This window comes from Oncorhynchus keta, chromosome 24 (assembly GCF_023373465.1).
Source record: "Oncorhynchus keta strain PuntledgeMale-10-30-2019 chromosome 24, Oket_V2, whole genome shotgun sequence".
Taxonomy (NCBI): domain Eukaryota; kingdom Metazoa; phylum Chordata; class Actinopteri; order Salmoniformes; family Salmonidae; genus Oncorhynchus; species Oncorhynchus keta.
This window is the reverse complement of record NC_068444.1, coordinates 32,159,982-32,187,142: the sequence shown is the minus strand read 5'-3', so window position 1 is coordinate 32,187,142 and position 27,161 is coordinate 32,159,982. Positions and strand designations below refer to the sequence as shown.

Sequence of the window (27,161 nt, the reverse complement as noted above, 5' to 3'; positions counted from 1 at the left end):
GAGTGCGTGTGTATGTGTGTAGTCTGCACATGTCTGGGTGCAATGGATGGGTATACAGTATATGTGAGACTGCAGAATGAGCTTTACAGCTGGGAAGGTTATTTAGGAAGGAGGTGGTTGGTGGAGAAGACTGCTTTGAGAAAGTTAGAGAATGACTGTAGATGAGAGAAAATGGAGGGGAAAGGAGCAACGCAGTGAACGCAAATCACCTGACTGCACTCTTGGATGGTTCAATATAAAAGCTTTATTCTACAAAATTGGTGTTTAAAAAAAGAAGAAACTACTATTTGAGATCTCCAGAGTAGATTACTTTTGGATTATACTGATTTTAAGTATTACAGGACAAACCTATCTATTTGGTGTAGGGTTTCTCTTCTCTTTAAGACATAATAAATCTTTCTTTTTGAACCTTCTCACTTCGTTCCTCATTTTGACAGGAACATTTCCTCCTTTCGACAAGTGGGATCAATCTAGAACTCAACTAGTAACAACTATTAAAAGACGGTCTGATAAGTGTGCTGTACAGTTAGCTAGGTTCATGTTTATGTGCAAAGAAAAAGGTCAGTCAAATCGACTCCATTCTGAAGTTGGCTGGCAAGATTATGTCTGATGAAGGTCTCTGACCGAAACGTCACAGTATGTTTAGAACTTTGGATCTACAAAAACAAGATACAACTTGCATTTAGATCTGCAGTAGCAGGGCCACCCCAGCTAGTGTCCACTTGGAAGGGTTCTCTTTGGTCTTGAGGTTGAAGGTCCATACATAGGTGGGTCCTCTCTGTCTGGTCTTGTAGACAGGACACTGGTAGACGTTACGCACCTCCTGCTTGTCCACAGGGATAGCTCTGATGAAGATGACGGGCATGGTGGGGGTCAGTTCCTTCAGACGGGCATCCACCATCATACCAGCCTGGTGGGAGAGGGAGAGAGGACAATGACATGGTCTTTGAGAAAAAAGTATCTCAACTATACACTTTTCTTCAGTGTAGGTGCCCTTAAGACAAACAACAGGAATAATGTGAAAATTAAGTATTACCATATAACTAAAGCTATTTTATTTCCTGAAGGTTGTATTTGGTCAAACTGAATTAAATCATTCTTAAACAATACATCAAATGTAATTAAATTAATCTAACTGAGTTGGCAGTGGGACAATTTAGGGGCTCAATATTTGGGGTATCCTTGAACAGTGTGTGAAAGTCACTATAAGTCTGAAGTTATCCTGTCTTCTCCTGCCTTTCAGAGCAGACTTTCCAAACACACTCAAACAGGAAACAGAGCGGTCCATCTCACTAATTAATCCTCTCTCCACTTAGTGTCCAGGAGACAGAACTTCCACCACGAAGCTAGCTGACTCCAGGAAACAAATGTAAATCCTAATGACTTTGGAGGAGAAGCTTGGAGGACGAAGAGACGAAACCACTTTATGACGTCCGTCTGAATTACAGCCCTAATTGCATCAGCAGTCGGTACATTTTTTTTGCATTCTTTTAAACATTGATAGCTTTATGTGTATTTAGGTAAATAGGAATAATGAGGGTCGTAAAAGACACCGCCCCATCTCATTGAAATTCATGACAATCATCTTCCTGAAGGTGTATTGGGTTGATGGAAATATAAAAAGATAACAGCAACCGTCACCATTAGGAGAGAATAGATATTTATTTGTTGCAAAGACAAAACTGCCTATAGTGTATCTTATTAATAAGCTACTGTACTTCCACAGATCTAAGTGAATCTGAACAACCCTTTAACTGGAACAGAATATGGACAAATATGACCTTGGCATTTTTAGCAATCTACACACAATGACAAATGACAAAGCAAAAACAGTTTTTTGAAAATGTTTGCAAATGTATTAAAAATAAAAAACAGAAATAACTTATTTACATAAGTATTCAGACTCGAAATTGAGCTCAGGTGCATGATTGTAAAGCCCAACACATACATATAAACAATCTATAAAGCCCAACACTTAAACTACATGGCCAAAAGTATGTGGACACCTGCTTGTCGCACACCTCCTTCCAAAATCATGGGCATTAATATGGAGTTGGTCCCCCCTCCCAGCCTCCACTTTTCTGGGAAGGTTTTCCACTAGATGTTTGAAAATTGCTGCGGGGACTTGCTTCCATTCAGCCACTAGAGCATTAGTGAGGTTGGGCACTGATGTTAGCCGATTAGGCCTGGCTCGCAGTCGGCGTTCCAATTCATCCCAAAGGTGTTTGATGTTGTTGAGGTCAGGGCTGTGTGCAGGGCAGTCAAGTTCTTCCACACCAATCCCCCTAAAAAAATGTATGTTGGAAGTTGGAAGCACAGAATCGTTTAGAATGTCATTGTATGCTGTATGGTTAAGATTTCCCTTCACTGGAACTAAGGGGCCTCGCCCGAACCATGAAAAACAGCCCAGACCATTATTCCTCCTGATTCATTACTCCAGAGAACGTTTCCACTGCTCCAGGGTCCAATGGCGAAGAGCTTTAAACCACTCCAGTCGACACTTGGCATTGCGTATGGGGATCTTAGGCTTGTGTGTGGCTGCTCGGCAATGGAAACCCATTTCATGAAGCTCCGGGCGAGCAGTTCTTGTGCTGACATTGCTTCCAGAGGCAGTTTGGGACTCGGTAGTGGGTGTTGCACCCGAGGACAGACAATTTTTATGCGCTATGCGCTTCAGCACTCGGCGGTTCCCTTCTGTGAGCTTGTGTGGCCTACTACTTAGCGGCTGAGCCGCTGTTGCTCCTAGACATTTCCTCTTCACAATAACAGCACTTAGAGTTAACCGGGGCAGCTTTAGCAGGGCAGAAATATTACAAACTGACTTGTTGGAAAGGTGGTGTCCTATGACGGTGCCACGTTAAAAGTGACTGAGCTCTTCACTACGGGCCATTCTACTGCCAATGTTTGTCTATGGAGATTGCATGGCTGTGTGCTCAATTGTATACACTGGTCAGCAACGGGTGTGGCTGAAATAGCTGAATACACTAATTTGAAAGGGTGTCCACATACTTTTGGCCATGTTCTGTACATACAAACAAAATATATAAACCTATTTTCCAGTGTTGTAGTAATACGGTCTTGAGACCACATATTGAGTGTATCGGTCTTGTCTCGGTGTTGAATACATTTGTACTAGGTCTTGACTCGATCTCGGACAGTGAGGACTCATAATTTCTTCCCGAGATCAGCCGAGACCAGCGAAGTAAAAAACTCATTATCAGGTTCCATTTAGTCAGCCCTAAAACCGCTTTGCCAAGCCAAATATATACACTCCTTTCTTGAAACATGAATACAACCTTTATATCTATTATAGTCATGTTTGTGCAGTGGTGAACCTATAGGCCTTCAGTGTGTGAACCAATAGGCCTTCAATGTGTGAACCAATAGGACCTTCAGTGTGTGAACCTATAGGACCTTCAGTGTGTGAACCTATAGGTCTTCAGTGTGTGACAGGTTAGTACAGTGGTGAACCTATAGGACCTTCAGTGTGTGAACCTATAGGTCTTCAGTGTGTGACAGGTTAGTACAGTGGTGAACCAATAGGACCTTCAGTGTGTGAACCTATAGGACCTTCAGTGTGTGAACCTATAGGTCTTCAGTGTGTGACAGGTTAGTACAGTGGTGAACCAATAGGACCTTCAGTGTGTGAACCAATAGGACCTTCAGTGTGTGAACCTATAGGACCTTCAGTGTGTGAACCTATAGGTCTTCAGTGTGTGACAGGTTAGTACAGTGGTGAACCAATAGGACCTTCAGTGTGTGACAGGTTAGGTACAGTGGTGAACCTATAGGTCTTCAGTGTGTGACAGGTTAGTACAGTGGTGAACCAATAGGACCTTCAATGTGTGAACCAATAGGACCTTCAGTGTGTGAACCTATAGGACCTTCAGTGTGTGAACCTATAGGTCTTCAGTGTGTGACAGGTTAGTACAGTGGTGAACCAATAGGACCTTCAGTGTGTGAACCTATAGGACCTTCAGTGTGTGAACCTATAGGCCTTCAGTGTGTGACAGGTTAGTACAGTGGTGAACCTATAGGTCTTCAGTGTGTGACAGGTTAGTACAGTGGTGAACCTATAGGCCTTCAGTGTGTGACAGGTTAGTACAGTGGTGAACCTATAGGTCTTCAGTGTGTGACAGGTTAGTACAGTGGTGAACCTATAGGCCTTCAGTGTGTGACAGGTTAGTACAGTGGTGAACCTATAGGTCTTCAGTGTGTGACAGGTTAGTACAGTGGTGAACCTATAGGTCTTCAGTGTGTGACAGGTTAGTACAGTGGTGAACCTATAGGCCTTCAGTGGTGAACCTATAGGACCTTCAGTGTGTGAACCTATAGGTCTTCAGTGTGTGACAGGTTAGTACAGTGGTGAACCTATAGGTCTTCAGTGTGTGACAGGTTAGTACAGTGGTGAACCTATAGGTCTTCAGTGTGTGACAGGTTAGTACAGTGGTGAACCTATAGGACCTTCAGTGTGTGACAGGTTAGTACAGTGGTGAACCTATAGGACCTTCAGTGTGTGACAGGTTAGTACAGTGGTGAACCTATAGGTCTTCAGTGTGTGACAGGTTAGTACAGTGGTGAACCTATAGTTTTAACTCCTTTTCAGATATGAAACAAACAGACAATCATAATATCAGTCAAAAATATCTAATTCACTGTCTATGCTACAAAATCAACTCCATAAGAGGTTTTAAAAATAGGTTATATTGGACTCAACGTTCCACAACGTACACTAAGGCATTGTTGGCAGAATAGATGGATGCAGTTCAATGCAGTAATATAATTCCCCAATACATTTATTGGTAGTCCCAAAAATATTTGCTATCAGGTTGTAAATCACAGCTGGCCTGGTACATTGTCTGCTGCCTCCATTTGGGGTTCACTGTTTCAGTTTCAACGACTCAATATTCTGGACAAAAATTGACGAATGTAACTAAGGCTGGGAATGTCAATATACAATCAAACAAGCAAGGGCAATGATCACAAGTCAGTCATAACATGGCTAATTGGCTAGCGTACCTATTTATGTAGCAAGCTAAAAACACAGAGCCTAACATTAGCTAGATTGCTAGGAGGATGTCATGTCATTGAAGGATTGGGTGAGTAACAAAATGTTTCCTCTCGTATCGTTTTCGGTGGCTATACACAGCTACCAATAACTTTATCGACAGTTATCCAGTTAGCATCTTTCTTAAATTCACAAATTCACTCTGGCTATCTACTCCGATTTCAGAGCACTCTCATATGAGTGTGCCAGAGTGCAGAACAACTGATGAATTTAGAAACACGCAACACCTGCTGAATATGACTGGTGTCAGTAAACGTAGACAAAAAAAAGTTAGAGTAAAAAAACGCTCTAGATAACATGTAAACAGCCTAACCAGCTCTGCTATGGCGAGTAAAATGGTCAGAGTGAGGGTTCTCTCATTTGTGTCTGGAAGTAGCAAGCTAGCCAACTTTAGCCAGTGAGCTTGGGTCCTTGGTTGGGACAAGCATGCATTGGCAGGCAAGCTGCAGAAGGACGAGGAGGCTACAATTCCCCATGGTTTATTATTGCAACAGATGAAAAAGTTTGAGAGGGTTTATCTAATGTTCCTTCATTAGATTTGAGTTCATCTTGCTCTGGCTAGAATTAGTTCTTGATCTTGTTGTTCATGATGTGCATAACTGAGGGAGAGAGAGATTACCTTTTCATGGTTGTTTGACCAAATGTAAGAGGACCCCCAAGGTGTTTACATATTTGCAGAAATCTATTCCGGTGTATTTTGTTAGTTTTGGCGAATGAGTTCTAAAGATCTAAAGTCGTGCTGTTGCAACTGCCTGTAAACACACAATCCAGTTCAAAGTGAATGATGGCAGGGCCGTGTGGCAAATGGCTTGTTTGCATAAAGGCCTACTGTAGATCTGACTGGCTATAGCGCATGGGTCTGTGTCGACCAGTCCTGGACAAGACAGCTGTTTTTATTTACTGCAGTGTCTATTATTGTCCAAACACAAGGCTGCTTTCCCACTCTATTTTGCTATCAGATTTTCACAAATGCCTTAGTATATGTAATTCCCAAACATTATAATCATTTATGAAAATGTGAAAATGACCATATCTCAGTAGTCACTTGACAACCCCCCTGGGGGGTGTATATGAACAGATTTTAATAAGATTTCATGTTGCTGAAATGCTGTCAGTTCCACTTTAAATGCAACAAAGAGAGATGGCTGACACCTGCTGCAGCCACTGCAAACTAACCAACAACAAAGCCAGCTAGCTAGACCGTGGGAAAACTATTGCTCGCTATTATGCAGTGACCTGTTAGCCTTCAAGAAGGCAGAAGTTTCCATACGTTTTTGTAAAAACGGTCCCAGGCATTAGGTCAAAATGTGATTGGTTGATTCCACTGTCACTCCCAAATGTTGCCCGTATACAGTTGAATGGCAGATGCCTTTATCTAGCTACTGATAGCCTAACCAATGGCTGACTTAGCTAGCTAGATTTATCTACCCAGAGACCAGCAAAGAAAAATCCTGATTCTATCTTTTTTTCTCTTCAGTGTTAACCCTTTCCAATGAAAACTGATTAGGGTATAAGTGGTGGGGTGTGGTCTTATGGGATAAGTAGTGAGGGGTGGGTGGGGGGATTAGGGGATAAGTGGCGGAGTGCGGGTTGGGGCTTAGGGGCTAAGTGGTGGGGGGCAGGTGGGGGTTTAGGGGATAAGTGGTGGGGTGGGGGTCAGATGGGGGCTTAGGGGATAAGTGGTGGGGTGGGGCTTAGGGGATAAGTGGCGGGGGGCTGGTGGGGGCTTAGGGGATAAGTGGTGGGGTGCGGGTTGGGGCTTAGGGGATAAGTGGCGGGGTGCTGGTGGGGGCTTAGGGGATAAGTGGCGGGGTGCGGGTGGTGGCTTAGGGGATAAGTGGTGGGGGGCTAGTCGGGGCTTAGGGAATAAGTGGCGGGGTGCGGGTGGTGGCTTAGGGGATAAGTGGTGGGGGGCTGGTGGGGGCTTAGGGAATAAGTGGTGGGGTGCGGGTTGGGGCTTAGGGGATAAGTGGCGAGGTGCTGGTGGGGGCTTAGGGGATAAGTGGCGGGTGCTGGTGGGGGCTTAGGGGATAAGTGGTGGGGTGCGGGTTGGGGCTTAGGGGATAAATGGTGGGGGCCTGGTGGTGGCTTAGGGGATAAATGGTGGGGGCCTGGTGGTGGCTTAGGGGATAAGTGGTGGGGGCTGGTGGGGGTTTAGGGGATATGTGGCGGGGTGTGGGTGGTAATTTAGGGGATAAGTGGTGGGGGACTGGTGGGGGCTTAGGGGATAAGTGGCGGGGTGTGGGTGGTGGCTTAGGGGATAAGTGGTGGGGGGCTGGTGGGGGTTTAGGGGATATGTGGCGGGGTGTGGGTGGTAATTTAGGGGATAAGTGGTGGGGGACTGGTGGGGGCTTAGGGGATAAGTGGCGGGGTGTGGGTGGTGGCTTAGGGGATAAGAGGTGGGGGAAAGGTGGGGCTAAGGGGATAGTGGCAGGGGATAGGTGATAAGTGGCAGGGTGAGGGTTGGGGCTTAGGGGATAAGTGGCAGTGAGGGTTGGGGCTTAGGGGATAAGTGGCGGGGGCGGGTGGGGGCTTAGGGGATAAGTGGCGGGGTGTGGGTGGTGGCTTAGGGGATAAGAGGTGGGGGAAAGGTGGGGCTAAGGGGATAAGTGGCAGGGTGAGGGTTGGGGCTTAGGTGATAAGTGGCAGGGTGAGGGTTGGGGCTTAGGGGATAAGTGGCAGTGAGGGTTGGGGCTTAGGGGATAAGTGGCGGGGGGCGGGTGGGGGCTTAGGGGATAAGTGGCGGGGGGCGGGTTGGGGCTTAGGGGATAAGTGGTGGAGACAGACAACCAACCTGTGTTGCCAGGCAGGGTGGGAAAGAGTGGAAAGTGAGGTGGGGGGGGTGCGGAGGGTTGGACGGAGACATGTTGGGCTGTGGGGAATGGGATGGGGGTGTAGGCCCACCTCTTTTTGTTTCTCTTTTCTTTACATACCAATTGTATTATTACTAAATCATGTGTGATCAATCTGATCATTTCTCTGTTTGTATATATTTTTTCTTTACTTTTGAGTGGCAGCCTACAGGTACGTGTGGTATAAACTGTGTAAATTGAATATTGTACCTGCAACCCCCCCAACAAAAAAATGACAAAGCAAATAAGCTACAGTACCAAACACACACCCTTCCCATCCCCCCACTATCATCTCTAGATCTGTATTATATACACATAGAGTGCTACTGTGTATTCCCTCGCCTTTGATGTCCGCATCCCCTGAATAAGTAGCTTGGCTCATTCATACAGATGAGCTGGTTTATCATAAATCTTTGACTTGTACAGCTGCAGCGCCAGAGCCGGGCTCCAGATGGAGGGACGCTGCTCACACTCCCGTTCACACTCCGTTACACCCTGACACTACACGGGCATAGTGCTGGCCCAGGGCTGAGAGGAGGAGTGGAGATGAGAGGAGCCAATATGAGTGCAAGACAGAAGTTAGGAGGAGAGAGGAGAGGAGAGGAGAGGGGGAGAGGACGGGAGAGGACACTGACTGTCTCCATCGTTGCCTGCCTTCCTCCCTCCCGGACTGCCCGCCTGTCTCCCTCGCTGCTCGTCTCTCAGTCTGACTGTCTGCCTATACCTCTCCCTGTCTGTCTGTCTCCAGCTTTTAATAAAGAGAGAACACAGCAGTGCCACTCATAAGGGTGATTAAAGTGTGCCAGTGCATACTCGACACATTCACTAATTAACGGGTCCACTGGGACCCTGCAGGAGAGCTGGATGCATACATATAATAAAAAAGCAAGCCTGACTGGCACACTAACGCACACAGTATTCCATACTACAGTAGTAACTGAAGTAACCTTGAGATAAACTTTAATTCAATAACTACTTTACCCTCTCTAACCATGTATGGACTGTAAAAGCCTCTTCACGCGTGCAGTGAAGGTGGGAAACCTATGTACACACACAACACGACTATGTCACTCTTAAGTCACTGATACGGCAGCCACACGACTCCTCAATGAGGTGACATCCCCACCTGTGTGTCCCAGCAAGCTCCTTCCACGTACAGTCCATGTCCGTAGGCCCCCTCTGACATACATACCCAAGTCTCACTAGCTATGTCACCTTTGTGTCATCTATATGTCCCCTATATAACCCCTCTCTGTACCTGAGTGTCCCAGCGAGCTCCCTCCATGTACAGTCCATGTACGTAGGCCCCCTCCCTGGGAGGAGTGCTGAAGTCCTCTCTGTTCTTCTTGGTGACGTCACACTGCAGACACATCCTGTCCAGAGGCCACTCATTCCTGACAGGAGGAATCATGGGAACATCATGGAATGTTGTATCACAATCACCTGCCTTTACCTCCCTTATCTCACCTCATTTGCTCACATCGTATATAGACTTGTTTCTACTGTATTATTGACTGCATGTTTGTTTTACTCCACGTGTAACTCTGTCTCGTTGTATGTGTCGAACTGCTTTGCTTTATCTTGGCCAGGTCGCAATTGTAAATGAGAACTTGTTCTCAACTTGCCTACCTGGTTAGATAAAGGTGAAATAAAAAATATATATAAAAAAAAAGTAGTATCGTGAGAACAGCTTTTATCGTGATAATTGACAGTGGGAATTCTAGGTACAAGGTGAATTCAATTCTCACAGAGAAAACTGTTTTGAAATTAGAAAAACTGTACTTCTCACATTATTTTAAAGTGAATAACAGTTTTGTTTCCATTATCTGATAATATGTGTGATCGTGCAGAGCCTGCATTAGCACAAGTATCATTGAATCCACTTTTTCAGGCTATATTTCTGTAATATCGATTATCATGCCAACCTACCTGCGAGCCATAGCCTGCATGATGGCTGTCAGAAAGGATTGAGGGTTGAAGAAGCCGGCCAGCCAGACGGCTGAGGGCAAGATGAAGTCAGTGGCCCAGGCCTCCAGCTCCTTGATCCTCCCCAGCAGGTCAGTGAACCACAGGACCAGTCCACACATAGACGGGTAGGCCCGTCTGGTCCACGACTCTGGGACCAGGTCCAGGAAGATGGCCGTCTGGAGACTCTCCATGTCACTGGTCATAGTCAGCTCTCCCTGATAGGGAGGAACCAATCAGAAAAAGCGAGGGGAATGAGATTTAGAGAACCTTTATTGGCAGTCAATTATGGAATGAGTTTGTGTAAAATGTTTAATTAGTAAGGCACATTTTGTATTCAAACAACGTTTGAATTAATAATGTACTTTTTCCTGTGGATTTCAGCAAGAACACTGAGGAGAAATCTCACAGTTATTGGAGTTGTCTTTTTCACACTAAAATTTAAATCCTGTGTGTCATTGAGCAATACCACCCTGTAACCACTAGCAACAGCAACCCATAGCTGGTGAAGCATGCATAAACTAAAGCAGTCACTCACTTTCTTCAATTTCTATCCAAAGAGAAAACAGAATAATTATAAGGATGGAGGCTAACAAGTTAAATGGCTATGACACACAGTGTGTCCTCCACCGAATGATACCGTAGCTAGCTGATGAATGTATTCATGTCTCGCCGTCATAACCCTTCTTTACTGAGGCGATAAAGAGTTCCCAGACGTATCTCATCTACTGCAGAGCGTTAACCCTGAACCAGTCGCCCTTTTAACTCTCCCCCAAATCACTCAGATCCCTCAAGTCAGGACACCCCCTCCCACCCCCCAAATGCTTCCAGCCAAGGCTGAGATTCTGATAGTTCCAATTTATTTGCAAGGTAAAGTCGAAATATGAGTACATTTGAGTGGTAAAATAAAGTACGTAGCTTTTAACTCACTGAGGCCATTTACCAGAGGCAATGTGTTGAGGCATCGAAGCTCATAACTCCTTAGAAAAGGCACTCACACACACGCACATAGCCACCTGCCTTAACCCTAAACCAGCCGTTGCTAAGACAACACTGAGCTAATATACAGCTGGGATTCCAGAACAGGCCATGCCATGAAACGTCATTTTACTTTTATGTATTTAAAAAAATATATTCTCTCCAGTGTTTAAGGTCATTGTTTCTCAAATCCTCACTATGACTAACACGTAAGACAAAACGCACACGCACACGTGCACACGCACACACACTAGGGGCCAGAGGGCTGACTCACCACTACTTAAGAAGACAGCCTGCGTTTCAGAGGAATACTAGTGACACAAAGTTATGCAGGAATAATAACAGAGCAGACCAGACTGCTACAGCTACTGTATACAGGCTTAACCAACAGAGCGTGACTCATTACCCCAATGATAAAAAATATATATTTTTCAACCCTAAAAGGGGAAGTTGACTCCAATGCCATTGTTTCTTTTTCTTAGAAGTGGTCTATCTGTTGGCAGTGCCCAGCCACCCACCACCGGTGGACACTGGCATTGTTTACCCCAAAACAAGTAATTATCTGAACTTCAAACTTCTGTAGCTCAGTTGGTAGAGCATGGCGCTTGTAACGCCAGGGTAGTGGGTTCGATCCCCGGGACCACCCATACGTAGAATGTATGCACACATGACTGTAAGTCGCTTTGGATAAAAGCGTCTGCTAAATGGCATATATTATTAGCTCAAAGTAACTGTGCTGGAGTCAGTAGAAGAAGTAGACAAAGAAGACTGTTTGTGATTGGCTGACCTTGATAGAATGATTGATTGATTGACTCACCTTGAGTCCAAGGTTGAGTTCCCGTAGGGATCGCCTTATCTCCTGGGTGAGTGTGTTCATCCTTTCACACTCCTGCAGCGCCACCACCTGGTAGGGTGTCCTCTCCTCAGCTTTCCCCAGCAGCTCTACCATGTTAAACTCCTCTGGTAACTTCTCCATTATCTCCTCCAACACAGACCGTACCTGGGGTAAAGGTGTGTGTGTGTATGTGTGTGTGGTGTGTGTGATGAGACAGTCACAAAAGAGGGGGTAAATATTAACCTTGAATTTGTATTTGTATGTATTGTGAAGACGGTATTAATGACGGAACGATAGATTGTGTTCATTGTCAAGAATTTCTCAGTGCCGGTGTCACATTTTGTTACTGAAAAGTAGGGAATCAAAAGAAGATTACATCCGTCGAGTAAACATGATAAGAATTCCAAGCACTAATGACTCCTTGAGAAGAAAATTATGGAAGAAAAAAAAGTATAAATATTGACGAGAATTATTTGCAACAACAGCAGCCGTTTGTCTTTAATAAAAGTCAAATCCCCAGAGAATCAATCCTCGTCTCATATTTCCGTTGGGTAAGTGATGAACGCTTATGTCTGTGTCCACATTTTCCAGCACTAGAGATCAATCCACGGATTAAACATTGAACAAAGGATTGGAGGTCATCATAACTATGGATTCTCCGCTCAAATATTGAATCTGTCTTCTTCAGCTCCGCGGCAGCCTGCATATCAAACAGGAAGCGCTCAAACGGACATTGTTCGCTAGGGTTGGTTGTCATCTGTTAAGACATAACTATCTCTGTTTCTCAGTTGTAAAGGTCAGCCGTCATAATACACCCAGGCACACCCTACACACACACACACGTATAAACACGCACCCATATGTATGTGCACACACACACTTCTATATCATGAAAAGTCAGACAGCACTAAAGCGTGAGATAGTGTAGGGACACAAGGAGAAGTCACTGCTCTACATCTATCAAACGCCCATTAAACAGGAAGCTAGCTTGCATATTAGAAAAGTGAGGTCATAATGTTTTGGAATTTATAAACTGGGTGGTTGGAGCCTTGAATACTGATTGGCTGACAGCCGTGGTATATCAGACCGTATACCACGTGTATGACAAAATATTTATTTTTACTGCTCTAATTACGTTGGTAACCAGTTTATAATAGCAATAAGGCAGCTCAGGATTTGTGGTATATGGCCAACATACCACGGCTAAGGGCTGTGTCCAGGCACTCTGCTTTGCGTCGTGTGTAAGAACAGTCCTTAGCCGTGGTATATTGGCCATATACCACACCCCCTGGCCTTATTGCTTAAGTATAACACTTTTCTGAGTGCTTTAGATTGTAAGGGGGGGATTGAGCTCATTCACTATGATCATATTTGTCTCAGACATTGGACTAGTTTTTCTCAGGTAACACATGGGAGTGTATTTAAGGTAAGGCATATGGGGATTGGGAACAAGGGAATAAGATTGTCCAGACATTGGGAGAGTGTAGTTAAGGTAACCATATAGGTTGTCAGGGGGTAGAGGTGACGTGTGCTGTATTATGTCACTCCTGTCAGTGCCAGATGGGTGTTATAGATCTATGACCTGATGGAGCCTTGGACCAAAGACTACCTTGTTCTTTACCTTACAATCAGTATGGTTCAGGTTTGACACTTTCAAAATATGAATCAGTTCACAGAACTTAGAATCTCAGAGGCAGCAATCGCTCTAACATTGGCCCAACTTCCTCTACACTCTATGGGCTGGTTTCTGGGCCACAGATGAAGCCTGGACTCCAAAACCATGCTCAATGGAGAACCTCAATGGGTGTAGGCTGTTAGCCTGTGTCCAGGAAACTGTTTTTACCATATATGACTGTCGCATTGCTCCTCCTCCATACAGTTAGTCCATCCCTACCTTCTCATCTCTGGTGGTCCCACTGCCCTCCCCGGCCCCTCCGTCTCTGGGCTGCATCTCCAGCACAGTCCGGAACAACTTCTCAGACGTCTGCGTTAGGAAGCCGATCTCAGCGTTGGGGTGGAGGCCGTACAGGTAGGGAGACTCTGCAGGAAGTGTGTCATCTATGTACTGGAGGAAGAGGGAATTACACGTTAGAACACCAAATTAGTGGGAGTTTGCATTTCAATATTCTACAGTGAATTCCCGTCCTTCATCTGCACTGATCTGAAGAAAAAAAACGGGTTAAGAAAATATGGTGGATGCCAGATATGGTATATACTTTGCCAAGCTCTGTTAAAGCAAAGGAAAGAATGAGACATGTTATAGTTCTAGAACATCTGGCCATTGTTGTGGCAAAGGGCGACTCATTTCTCCTGGAGATTTTCAAAGGTTTCCCCTTTCACACCGATCCATATCCTCATTTGAATTCCATGCTGTCACTGTCACTTGTCCACCCAAGCTTAACATTATTGCCATCTATGGCCCACCAGGTGCCCTTGGAGAGTTCCTTAATAAGATCGATGCCGTGATAAGTTCACTTCCTGACAATGGTCACCGCTAATCGTACTCTGAGATTTCAACCTCTCAACGCCTTCCTTCAATTAATTTCTTTCCACCTCTTTCTTTCCACTATTTTCCTCTTTGACTTCACACTTTCCCAGTCCCCTACCACTCACAAGGCAGTCAATGTGCTTGACCTTATCTTCACCAGATGCTGTTTGTCTACGAATCCCCCTGCTACCCATCCATGTCTCTCATCACTACTTCGTATTGGTTCTCTCCCTCTCTCCTCCAAACCCCCCACTCAACCGGCTTATCCCAGTCAAAGCTCCTCTCTGTCCTGGTCCCTAAATGTTCTGAAAACATCTCAAAACCTCTTTGAGAAGTATCTCAAATAATCCCATAGCCTGCCCTCCTTCCCTTTCCCCTCCTCCATCCCTATCTCTCTCCTGTACAATGGGCAGTACAGATGGATGAGGGAGTGGACATGGCCTAACAGACCCCCAGGGACCACCAGGCCTTTCCAGTTCCAGGCGCTCCAGCTAAGTCTCAGCCACTCAGCTCCCTCTCTATCTGTTTGCTGGCCAAGTGTAAAACGCTCCAGACCTCCATGCCAGGTGTCTCTGTCAGCCTAGACGTGCCCAGCGAACAACACCCGGGCTGGGGATAATTAAATACAACCTCTCCCTGGGGAGCTGGTGGGAGGAATGTGGACAGGCTGCGAGGGCTGGCAGACATTTTAGCAAGAGAGTGTTACTGATATAAATCTTGGCAGTTGTCATTTTTTTTCTTTAAAAGAGGGCTGTGGTGAAGCAAAGTTCCTGCTGTCATAACAGAGAAGCAAACAGAACAGATTCCAGAGTTGGAGAGAAATATCAGCACGCCGAAAATGGGGAAAACAAGTAGATTTGAATTGACACAACAGACTTAGACCTTAGACTGTCAAGGTTGCTATCTAATAAATGATGGATGATATTTTTTTACTTCCGCAATTGACACAACAACCAAGTATACAATATAGTTATAGATAAGTTACAGATAAGGAACCAACTTCCCCCCCCCCACATTCTCAAGGTTGCTATTTAATAATTGACATGACTTACTTATGCGTCTGCCATGTCTGTAAGCTAGTTAGCTCCGCTAGCCAAGCATTGGCCATGGGCTCAACTAGCTTGCTATCATAATGCTACCCGTTAGAATATCCCTGAGCTGTCACTTGTGCACACTACAAAATCTTGAGGGAAAATCTGACCCGACCCGGTGAAACGAAAACCAATGAATACAGCGGTTCTCAAGCAGGCTAGACGCGCAATATCCTTACTGTTGCATCACATTGGATGACCACTACCCACTTATTGGAGCTTTTGAACATTGAAAAAATACAACGAGTGACATATTTTGCAGCTTTAAGCCATGTGAGGTAACCTGAGAGCTGTTGTAGTCCATGTTCCCAGGCAGGGAGAATCCGGGGGTCTGATGGTAGATGTGGTTCTTTACTGACCTGGTGGTACGTGTTGTAGTCCATGTTCCCAGGCAGGGAGAATCCGGGGGTCTGATGGTAGATGTGGTTCTTTACTGACCTGGTGGTAGGTGTTGTAGTCCATGTTCCCAGGCAGGGAGAATCCGGGGGTCTGATGGTAGATGTGGTTCTTTACTGACCTGGTGGTAGGTGTTGTAGTCCATGTTCCCAGGCAGGGAGAATCCGGGGGTCTGATGGTAGATGTGGTTCTTTACTGACCTGGTGGTAGGTGTTGTAGTCCATGTTCCCAGGCAAGGGGAAGCTGGGAGCCAGGTACAGCTCTCCCTCCATCATCTCAGGTTTGATGAACTCCTCTAGGTAGGTCCTACAGAGTCGTCTGTCCCAGTCATCAGTGATGTGACCTCCATACATGATCTCTCCAAACAGGTATCGCAGGTCATCATATGGCACCTGGGGCCGAGAGATAAAATGAGTTATAATGCACCTTAGAATCTTAAATGCTTTTCACACTACAGAACCGAATCGAGCTGAGCAAAACCAAGTTCTACTAAGTTGGCCTGGTTTACACATCCATCATAGCTGCCAAATAAAATATCCATAATTTGGTTTAGGGTCAGCACAATAGTGTGAAAAGGGTGTTACTGTCATGGAACATGGTTGTCTTTATTACTATTGTGGCACATAAGATACAGCATGTGTGTGGACTGGTTACTTTCGAGTTAGCCTCCAGGTAGTTGTAGAGTACATTGATGGAGATGGTGAGGTCTCCTGTGTTGAAGGGGTAAGATCTGTTCCAGCCCTGAGGTCCAAACTTCCTCCTTTCAGCCACCACCGCGTGGAAGTAGCACAGCGCAAACAGGATGCTCTTAAACTCATTCTCCCTGGCACACATCTCCAAAGTGTCCTAGAAGAAAACAAAGGCCCAGACAACTAAATAAACATTCAAAACTCTTCCTGACGAATGTCAACCAAGTTCACTGTTTCACTGTCTGCCTCAGAAAAGTACGGGTAGCATTTTTGAAGATTTTCCAATACAAAAGCGTTGTGTTGAAAGTAAGAAGCTGTGGCTGATTCTCTGTGAGGTGTCTCTGTGCCGAAGTCCCCAGCAACGAAGGGGCTCCGCGGGACAGAAAGAAGACAAAGAATGGAAATAAACATCAGGATGAGATTATTTTTTAATTGTTACTACTTGTCAGGCGACCTCATCCCGTTGGCTCATTATACCCAGATAAGGGGAATGAATGTAAGATGGCACGAGGCCTTAGGGGAGGGACGGTGAAATAAGTATGCCAATAACCTCTATGAAAACAGCGGTTTAAATGCTCTTTTTATATTCCTGCCTGTGTCAGGTTGAGTACTGTGGTGAAGGCCCTCTGGCTTTTCCCCTGTCGAGCCCAAGGGAGCTGACTCCTACAACGTATGCACAAGCGCGCACACGCACACACAAACGAGCACACACACGCCACAAACACACACACGGAAAGTTAGTTAATATTCTGCACACAGTGCCTCTCTGGCTGCTCACAGCTGAGAGTGAAGCATTGCCTCCCTATCCATACACTGTTAGAGGACACACACACTTGATTACATTCTCTACCAGCAAAGAAGAAGCATAAACCAAGACCTGATAATACATCTACAATGACGTGTCTTCCAGCCCTTTGAGAACTGTGTAACTACATCAAAAAAATCCTAACCTTGTCATTCCAGAGGCCTTTAATGTCTCCTGTCCTCTGCTGGCCGTCACACACACAGCCAGGGGATGAGAATGGAAACTAAAGCTTTTTGTATCTGCTGGTTGAAAAGGTCAGGAAGGAAGAAAGACACTGTCATCTCTCTGGCTTACTGTGGGTTACTCAGGGTTCTGGCTGTATAGAGACAAACCATTGATTAGCTTTCACCCTGTACAGTACATGATTGGAATATTGTCCCTCCCTGCTCTCTACAGTACCTTAGGGGACCTGTGTGTGTGTGTGTGTGTGTGTGTGTGTGTGTGTGTGTGTGTGTGTGTGTTAGCTACCACACAAACTTGCACTACCAGAGAGATAGGCATCAGCACTTTAAAATGGCATGTTGGGTGGAAGCTAAGCATTGCAGTATTGGTATGGAGGCAGAACCCCAGCAGGTTATGGTAGGTTACAGATGGAGAAGCATTGATAACTTGTTGATAAGACGCTACATTTCTGGCTAACAGCTGTTTTACTGTAGATAGAAGTGCACTGATGAGGTAGAGGTGGAATTCTAACGAGCATAAATGCATATGCATGAAGGCATACACACACATAATTATGTCATACTGTATTTCGATCACAGAAAGATGGCTTGTCGATAAACATCCGAACATCCCATCCAAATCTGCCTCTTCCCCATAGAGAGCCATGTTTCTACTGCAGTGGATGACTGTGTCTTCCACAGGTCAGAGTTGACTCTAAGGTCACTGACAGAGGTAACACTGTTACAGACCTATATCCATCCTGCCCTGCCTATCTAAGGTCTTCGAAAGCCAAGTCAACAAGCAGGTCACTGACCATCTTGAATCCCACCGTACCTTCTCCGCTGTGCAATCTGGTTTCCGAGCCAGTCACGGGTGCACCTCAGCCACGCTCAAGGTACTAAACGATATCATAACCGCCATCGATAAAAGACAGTACTGTGCAGCCGTCTTCATCGACCTTGCCAAAGCTTTCGACTCTGTCAATCACCATATTCTTATCGGCAGACTCTGTAGCCACGGTTTTTCTGATGACTGCCTTACCTGGTTCACCAACTACTTTGCAGACAGAGTTCAGTGTGTCAAATCGGAGGGCATGCTGTCCGGTCCTCTGGCAGTCTCTATGGGGGTGCCACAGGGTTCAATTCTCGGGCCGACTCTTTTCTCTGTATATATCAATACTGTTGCTCTTGCTGCGGGCGATTCTCTGATCCACCTCTACGCAGACGACACCATTCTGTATACTTCCGGCCCGTCCTTGGACACTGTGCTATCTAACCTCCAAACGAGCTTCAATGCCATACAACACTCCTTCCGTGGCCTCCAACTGCTCTTAAACGCTAGTAAAACCAAATGCATGCTTCGCTGCCTGCACCCGCACCGCTCGCTGCCTGCACCCGCACGTCCGACTAGCATCACCACCCTGGATGGTTCCGACCTAGAATATGTGGACATCTATAAGTACCTAGGTGTCTGGCTAGACTGTAAACTCTCCTTCCAGACTCATATCAAACATCTCCAAACTAAAATAAAATCTAGAGTCGGCTTTCTATTCCGCAACAAAGCCTCCTTCACTCACGCCGCTAAACTTAACCTAGTAAAACTGACTATCTTACCGATCCTCGACTTCGGCGATGTCATCTACAAAATAGCTTCCAATACTCTACTCAGCAAACTGGATGCAGTTTATCACAGTGCCATCCGTTTTGTTACTAAAGCACCTTATACCACCCACCACTGCAACCTGTATGCTCTAGTCGGCTGGCCCTAGCAAAATATTAGTCACCAGACCCACTGGCTCCAGGTCATCTACAAGTCCATGCTAGGTAAAGCTCCGCCTTATCTCAGTTCACTGGTCACGATGGCAACACCCACCCGTAGCACGCGCTCCAGCAGGTGTATCTCACTGATCATCCCTAAAGCCAACACCTCATTTGGCCACCTTTCGTTCCAGTTCTCTGCTGCCTGTGACTGGAACGAATTGCAAAAATCGCTGAAGTTGGAGACTTTTATCTCCGTCACCAACTTCAAACATCTGCGATCTGAGCAGCTAACCGATCGCTGCAGCTGTACATAGTCTATCGGTAAATAGCCCATCCAATTTTACCTACCTCATCCCCATACTGTTTATATTTATTTACTTTCTTGCTCTTTTGCACACCAATATCTCTACCTGTACATGACCATCTGATCATTTATCACTCCAGTGTTAATCTGCAAAATTGTAATTATTCGCCTACCTCCTCATGCCTTTTGCACACAATGTATATATAGACTCTTTTTTTTCTACTGTGTTATTGACTTGTTAATTGTTTACTCCATGTGTGACTCTGTGTTGTCTGTTCACACTGCTATGCTTTATCTTGGCCAGGTCTTGTTCTCATCTAGCCTACCTGGTTAAATAAAGGTGAAATAAAAAATAAAAAAACTCAATCTGTTAGCTGCTAATGCACACCAAATAGGCAACTTGATGACAACACCACAGAAAAACTGGCACGTAAACATGGGACATCTGGACTGCTTCTTTTACGGGCAAATGAAAATGAAGAGAGGGAGAGAGAGAAAGAGAAATCATACATTGTATGCCTATTTGTGTGTTACCTGGTTGAAGTTGTCCAGGGCCTTGTGCAGGTTGGCGTTTATGCCAGTGGGTGGTTCATTGGTGATTTTGATGGAGTTCTCCAGGATGCCCTGTGGTATGATGTGGCCCTCTGGGGTCCCTGAAGGCTCAGCGCTGATGAAGACTCTGAAGTCCTGGTGACTGTTCTCTCCATGCTGCTCCAGATGCTTCTCTAGAGAACCCAGCCACCTCGCCACCAGGTGAATGTTCTATAGGGAGAAATATTACAGTAACATCAATAAATACAGGCAGCATGCCTCAAACAAGTCCACATTTACATACACAACACATTTTGTTGCAGGTGTGACTGTGCATTTTTAGCTTTTTCTATTCCCCTCAGAATGTACATTTCCACCCTGTATAGGGATAACATTGCGATAGCACTACATAAACTTGTCTGAGATCAATTTTCCATTCCGTGTGTCCTCACTCCTAACCCTGAGAGAGGAAGTCCTCATGGTGATGAGCCAAGCCTCTCACATCACATCACCGCCCAGAGCGCTGCCCGCCCGCGTGTTACCCAAATCTAATTACACCACTAATAACTGCAGTCATTAATTCATAAGCCGCTTTGCCTTCTCCTCATCTCCTACGGCACTCTAAATTTAATCATCCCTCTGATTGTTCAAGTTAACCCTCTTTCCAAATGACAGGAGATCCTCTGGAGCAACATCACCTCAAATTTTAGATGACAAAACAAATAAATAAAAGCGAAAGAGAACGAGAAGACGTTTCCTTGTGTGTTTAGTGAGAAGAATACATAGCCCGAAGCTGAGGGGGTAATATTGAGATAGATCCAAGTTAGGAGCCTGTAAACCTACAGCATATTGAACGAGACACAAATTAAAACTTTAAATTGAAGTGCTTTTTCATTGCCTTGAAGAACAAGCTCTCCTGTTGGCGTCTAACTAACGAGTGTGTAATAAAGAGCCTAAACAGACAGACAGACAGACTGAGGCCTCCCTTAGAGCCTGTCACCTTAATGAAACCACCCAGGCTCAGAGAGAGGGAGAGAGAGAGGAGAAAGAAAAATACCCTCGAGATATTTTCTTTGTTCTCTGTTAAGTACCTCCAACCCCCCAGTTCTTATAATGATGTTGTCACCATCGCTGACTAATTTTGTTTTTTGCTATGACATGATGTCAATAGTGAACATGGCCTGTGGCAACACCAAGGCCCACCCGGCTGTCTCTCCACGTCTTCCTCTGCTCACACACTCAGTCCTCACTCTCTCCACGTCTTCCTCTGCTCACACACTGTCCTCACACTCTCCACGTCTTCCTCTGCTCACACACCCAGTCCTCACTCTCTCCACGTCTCCCTCTGCTCACACACTGTCCTCACACTCTCCACGTCTTCCTCTGCTCACACACTCAGTCCTCACTCTCTCCAGATCTTCCTCTGCTCACACACTCAGTCCTCACTCTCTCCACGTCTTCCTCTGCTCACACACCCAGTCCTCACTCTCTCCACGTCTTCCTCTGCTCTCACACTCAGTCCTCACTCTCTCCACGTCTTCCTCTGCTCACACACTCAGTCCTCACTCTCTCCACGGCTTCCTCTGCTCACGTCAAGGCCCTCTGCCCTAAGGGCATCTCCACAGCTGGCCTCTGACTATGTCTTTATAACAATGTCTCTGTAGCAGAGACTTGGGCAGAATGACAGAATAGGCATTAAGGATAACCAAACAGACTGTAGAGTTTGAGAATATAGCTATTCTGCAGAAGAAACATCCACACTATATTCAGCACCGGAATAGTTTTGTAGATGAAAAAAAATATTAGTATTATTATGTTAATTTATATAGCGCTTTTCAAAGAATCTCAAAGCGCTTCAAAGCACACACAAAAAAGACAAGTACTCCGTAGTAGATTGCTAACTAGCTAGTCCTTCACTACTAACAAAATTGAGCATCCACTTGGATGTTGCTACGGCAGTCATGTGGCGCCAGAAAGCACACCACATTTCAATAATAATTAAAGAGCAGCCTTGTAACTTTGTCCTCACTACGATCCTCATCGCTGCCCACCTCTTGCTTTCGGCTTGTCTCCATCCTAAACCTCCGGACACTGGCTGGCATTCAAATCAAAACAGCTAGCAAGCTAACGTTAGCTAGTTTACCAAACAAACAAATTACTTGCCAACTTCAGTCTTGACTTTGTAGAGGATTTCATTAATTAGCTATATTATTTTTTACTTCTTAAAAAGATTTGTAGATAAAGAAAATCTATTAATTACAAAAATATTTCATAATTTACAGGAGCTTTCTGCTTAGGCTGCTGCTAGGGCGCCAAGGCAAATATGATATAAAAATAATGAAAGACTAAGAAGAAGTATGGCTGAATGAAATGAGGATTTAAAATGGCATGTAGCCTATGGCAATAGGATCCTTACAGTGACGACTCTGATTAACTCAACTCTCGTTCACATCATTCTCTCACTGAAAACTCACAAGAAGAAAAAGTGGTCTGCATTAAACTTTACAACACTACCCAAATACCCAAGCTATCATGCTCCTTACAGAGTGAAGTGAAGAAAGATGAAAAAGAGGGAGAGAAACTAACTTTTTCTCTAAAGCGTCTCGCCCTATTTCCTTTCCATCTATTTTGCTAGACTGTGAGCGTCCCTGTGCCTTTAGGAGTAAGTGCCTGGGGGACCTGGGTATTTTAGGTCCACTCAATAGAATCCCACTGCTGGGGATATGGGCTCTTCAGCTCAAATATATTCCTAGGTCTGGGGGATATAGCCTATTCAGCTCCAATCTGCCAGATTGATTGCCTTTTCTCTTTTCTCCCTCTCTCTCTAGGTGGGTTTCTGCATCTCTCAAAGTGTCTTTGGGTGGTCCTGGTTGGGCTGTGAAGAGTAAGGATAGGACAGGGCCCGGTGTGCAGTGGTATAGGGATAATGCTCCCGTCAGAAACATAGGAGAGAGAGGAGAACAGGGGCCAGAGTAATTTACCTGCAGTCAAGTAGAACCTGCCATTAACCCAGCTTTGCAGCCTGCTACTGATCTGATGCTGGGATGGAGGGACCAGTGGGAGATGAGAGGGAGGTAAAAGGTGTGTGTGTGTGTTTGTTGTGGGATCAAGGCCTGGATACGAGAGTGGGATGGGATGACTGAGGTTAGAAAGATGGGAGGAATGTGAGGCAGAAGAGGAGACATTTTGGAAAATGTGAGGCAGGGTGTGAAAAGAGCAGGAGACAGTGGCAGAGGATGAGAAGAGGGATTGAAATAGAAAAGAGACAGACGTCCCTCCATTCTTTCTCCCTCCTTCTATGAGGGTGGTACAGACAGACAGACAGACAGACAGACAGACAGACAGACAGACAGACAGACAGACAGACAGACAGACAGACAGACAGACAGACAGACAGACAGACAGACAGACAGACAGACAGACAGACAGACAGACAGAGGATGATAGAGTGAGTGGGCGGTGAGGTTGGTTGCCACGGGGACAAGGCTTTTTTAAGTTGTATCGATCAGGAGTCTTATGCAAAGGTAATTCAATCGCTGCTTGTCTCTGTGATGCTGGCTGTGTGTGTGGCTGGGAGAGAGAGAGACAGACAGAGACAGAAGGAGAGATGGATTGAAAAAGAGATGCTGCTTGTTTCTGTGATGACTAGGTGAGAGAGAGCTGAAGAAAGAGAGGAGAAAGAAAGGGATAGCAAGAAATTCTCTGCTTTACCAGCACTGTGAATAAAGGAGACCCCCCCCTCACACACACACACACACTCTCTCTCCAAGAGTTGTCTCTGTGCCCTGTGCCGGCGTTCATATCTGTCGATACTCCCCATTAGGATTCAACAAACGAGCTGACTTAAAATGCAAACGCTGACTGGCCTTGCCCTCCAGATATGAGAACACACACTGAGGAACCAGATACTGTACTGAATAATACCGGGCCTCTCTCTCTCTCCAGGAAATTATACTATTTCATAGGCAGTTGAACCACAAAGGAGAGCAAAAAGCCAACACTATGTGCAAAGCACAATGGATTAGAGAAACAATATGACCTTAAACACGGGAAAGAATAGATTTTTTTAATTACACAAAAGTAAAATGACATTTCATGACATGGCCTGTTCTGGAATCCCAGCTGTATATTAGCTCAGTGTTGTCTTAGCAACGGCTGGTTTAGGCAGTCGGCTATGTGTGTGTGTGTGTGTGTGTGTGTGTGTGTGTGTGTGTGTGTGTGTGTGTGTGTGTGTGTGTGTGTGTGTGTCTGTGTGTGTGTGTGTGTGTGTGCGTGCGTGCGTGTGCGTGTGCGTGTGCGTGTGCGTGTGCGTGTGTGTGTGTGTATGTATGCATGCGCCTGTGTGTACCTCTGAGTGTGTGTGTGTATCTGAATACCTGCAGTATAACCCAGTGTCCCTCATTAGCTGCCAGATCCAGAGCCTGTTCAGCCACCACCTCCTGTCCCTGGCCCAGAGACACATTGTGGAAGTTACCGCTGTCAAACGTATAGCCCAGCTTCCTGCCTGAAAGAAAGATCACACAGTAATGATTCATATAATCCACAGCAGTTTTGGGAAAATTGAAATGATCGACCGTTTTATTAATAAAGTAGTAATCTCTTTTTTATAAAGTGCGATTCATTTATACACTGAGTGCACAGAACGTTAGGAACACCTGTTCTGACCAGGTGAATCCAGTTGATAGATTTTATCCCCATTGGTGGTACTTGTTAAATCCACTTCAAATCAGTGCAGATGAAGGGGAGACAGGTTAAAGATGGATTTTTAAACCTTGACAAATTTGAGACATGGATTGTGTATGTGTGCCATTCAGAGGCTGAATGGGCAAGGCAAAATATTTAAGTGCATTTTAATAGGGTATGGTAGTAGGTGCAAGGCGCACCGGTTTGAGTGTGTCAAGGACTGCAACGCTGCTGGGTATTTCATGAATGGTCCACCACTCAAAGTACATCCAGCCAACTTGACAACTGTTGGAAGCATTTGAGTCAACATGTGCCAGAATCCCTGTGTAACGCTTTTGACACATTGTACTGTCCATGCCCAGACAAATTGAGTCTGTTCTGACGGCAAATATTCAATATTAGGAAGGTGTTCTTAATATTTTGTAAATCAGTGTAGATTCATTATCGCCTAAGAAAAATTGGCCATCTGAAATTTAGCGAAGAGCCACATTATTTTCCTAAAGTAAAGTGTATAGATTCAAGGTTCTTCATTCTGTGTGATCTGTGTTGCCTTTGGCCCTCTCTTCACACTCTACACCAGGCCTATCTGATTGGTTAGCTGCTTTAGCTTTGATGTGATTGGTCACGCATACAGGGAGGGCTTGGATAATTAGTCATACACATGCATGCAAACATGTGTGCAAACACACACACGCGTGCGCACAGAAGGGTGTGGCCATCAATTATACGTGTGTGTGTGTGTGTGTGTGTGTGTGTGTGTGTGTGTGTGTGTGTGTGTGTGTGTGTGTGTGTGTGTGTGTGTGTGTGTGTGTGTGTGTGTGTGTGTGTGTGTGTGTGTGCATTTGAACGAGTGTGTCTGACCAATTATCTGAGCTTCAGTGGGAGAATGATCTCATATCACATGATGAGAGGATAGCTGATTTCACGCCAGAACATAAAAAAGACTTGGAGACTATTCACTCAAACATCAAACTAGGTTACTGTGTTTCCAAGGTATGGAGAAACAAATTTACAAAACATGTTATCTACAATCCAGCCTCAGCAGCCCAATAATTTTATTCACACGTTGTTCAATATAACCCTGTCAGTCGCATTTCCATTTGAATCACATTTGAATCTTTCATAAGACCAAATAGTGGCGGGCCAGGCGCAGTGCGTGCTAACCAAGGTTGCCAGGTGCACGGTGTTTCCTCCGACACATTGGTGCGGCTGGCTTCCGGGTTGGATGCGCGCTGTGTTAAGAAGCAGTGCGGCTTGGTTGTGTTGTGTATCGGAGGACGCATGACTTTCAACCTTAGTCTTGTAGCGATGAGACAAGATAGTAGCTACTAAAAACAATTGGATACCATGAAATTGGGGAGGGGAAAAAAGAGAACAAAAATATCAAACACTGCTGAAGAACCTGTGACTTCTGTGGTGGGACAGGCATGGTTCTTTCTTTCACCCCTTTTTCTCCCCAATTTCGCGATAGCCAATTGGTAGTTAGAGTCTTGTCCCATCGCTGCAACTCCCGTACAGACTCGCAAGAGGAAAAGGTCAAGAGCCATGCGTCCTCCAAAACACGACCCTGCCAAGTTGCTTCTTGACACTGCTCGCTTAATCCGGAAGCCAGCCACACCAATGTGCCGGGGGAAACACGTCCAACTGGCGACCGTGTCAGTGTGCATGCGCCCGTCCCACCGCAGAAGTCACTAGAACGTGATGGAACAAGGAAATCCTGGCCAGCCAAACCCTCCCCTAACACAGACAACACAATTGCGCTCCGCCTCATGGGTCTCCCGGTCGCGGCCCGGGACCGAACCCAGATCTGTATATTGACACCTATAGGTTTGTGAGGCAGTGCCTTAGAGGCAGTGCCTTAGGCCCCATTATGGCCCCGTTATGTTACAGCCTTATTCTAAAATGGCTTAAATCGTTTTTTCCCCCTCATCAATCCACACGAAAATCCCATAATGACAAATCAAAAACAGTTTTTTTGAACAGTTTTGCAAATTAAAAAAAATATATAAAAACTGAAATGGCACATCTACATAAGTATTCAGACCCTTTACTCAGTACTTTGTTGAAGCACCTTTGGCAGCGATTACAGCCTCGAGTCTTCTTGGGTATAGCCCTACAAGCTTGGCACACCTGTATTTGAGGAGTTTCTCACATTCTTCTCTGCAGATCTTCTCACGCTCTATCAGGTTGAATGGGGAGCGTCTCTGCAAGCTATTTTCAGGTCTCTCCAGAGATGTTTGATTGGGTTCAAGTCTGCCTGGGCCACTCAAGGACATTCAGAGACTTGTCCCTAAGCCACTCCTGCATTGTCTTGGCTGTGTGCTTAAGGTCGTTGTCCTGTTGGAAGTTGAAGCTTCGCCCCAGTCTGTGGTCCTGAGCACTCTGGAACAGGTTTTCATCAAGGATCTCTCTGTACTTTGCTCTGTTCATCTTTCCTTCGATCCTGAGTAGTCTCCCAGGCACTGCCTTTGAAAAACATCCCCACAGCATGATGCTGCCACCACCATGCTTCACCGTAGGGATGGTGCCAGGTTTCCTCTAGACGTGACGCTTG

The 27,161-nt window shown here is 45.4% G+C and overlaps 1 protein-coding gene and 2 long non-coding RNA genes across 3 annotated transcripts in view; 1 reads left to right on the top strand and 2 right to left on the bottom strand.

Annotated features, from left to right (window-relative positions):
- Positions 1 to 226: 226 nt before the first annotated feature.
- The window catches only part of LOC118357394 (dynein axonemal heavy chain 9), a 130,416-nt gene continuing 103,481 nt past the window's right edge, over positions 227 to 27,161 (bottom strand). The window contains exons 68-76 of the mRNA XM_052478153.1: positions 24,301 to 24,428; positions 19,928 to 20,155; positions 16,328 to 16,519; positions 15,874 to 16,065; positions 13,593 to 13,763; positions 11,681 to 11,863; positions 9,850 to 10,103; positions 9,179 to 9,314; positions 227 to 910 (exon numbers count right to left, since the gene is read on the bottom strand). Of these exons, the coding sequence (XP_052334113.1) occupies positions 683 to 910; positions 9,179 to 9,314; positions 9,850 to 10,103; positions 11,681 to 11,863; positions 13,593 to 13,763; positions 15,874 to 16,065; positions 16,328 to 16,519; positions 19,928 to 20,155; positions 24,301 to 24,428 (1,712 nt within the window). The 3' untranslated portion in view covers positions 227 to 682. The remainder of the gene's footprint in view (positions 911 to 9,178; positions 9,315 to 9,849; positions 10,104 to 11,680; positions 11,864 to 13,592; positions 13,764 to 15,873; positions 16,066 to 16,327; positions 16,520 to 19,927; positions 20,156 to 24,300; positions 24,429 to 27,161) is intronic.
- On the bottom strand, positions 1,644 to 4,740 carry LOC127911443 (uncharacterized). The gene is made up of 3 exons (XR_008078554.1): positions 4,499 to 4,740; positions 3,900 to 3,989; positions 1,644 to 3,471 (listed from the first exon to the last, which is right to left on the bottom strand). It is a non-coding gene; the product is annotated as an uncharacterized LOC127911443 (long non-coding RNA).
- LOC127911442 (uncharacterized) lies at positions 3,468 to 4,519 on the top strand. The gene is made up of 5 exons (XR_008078553.1): positions 3,468 to 3,613; positions 3,772 to 3,905; positions 3,948 to 4,247; positions 4,312 to 4,335; positions 4,505 to 4,519. It is a non-coding gene; the product is annotated as an uncharacterized LOC127911442 (long non-coding RNA).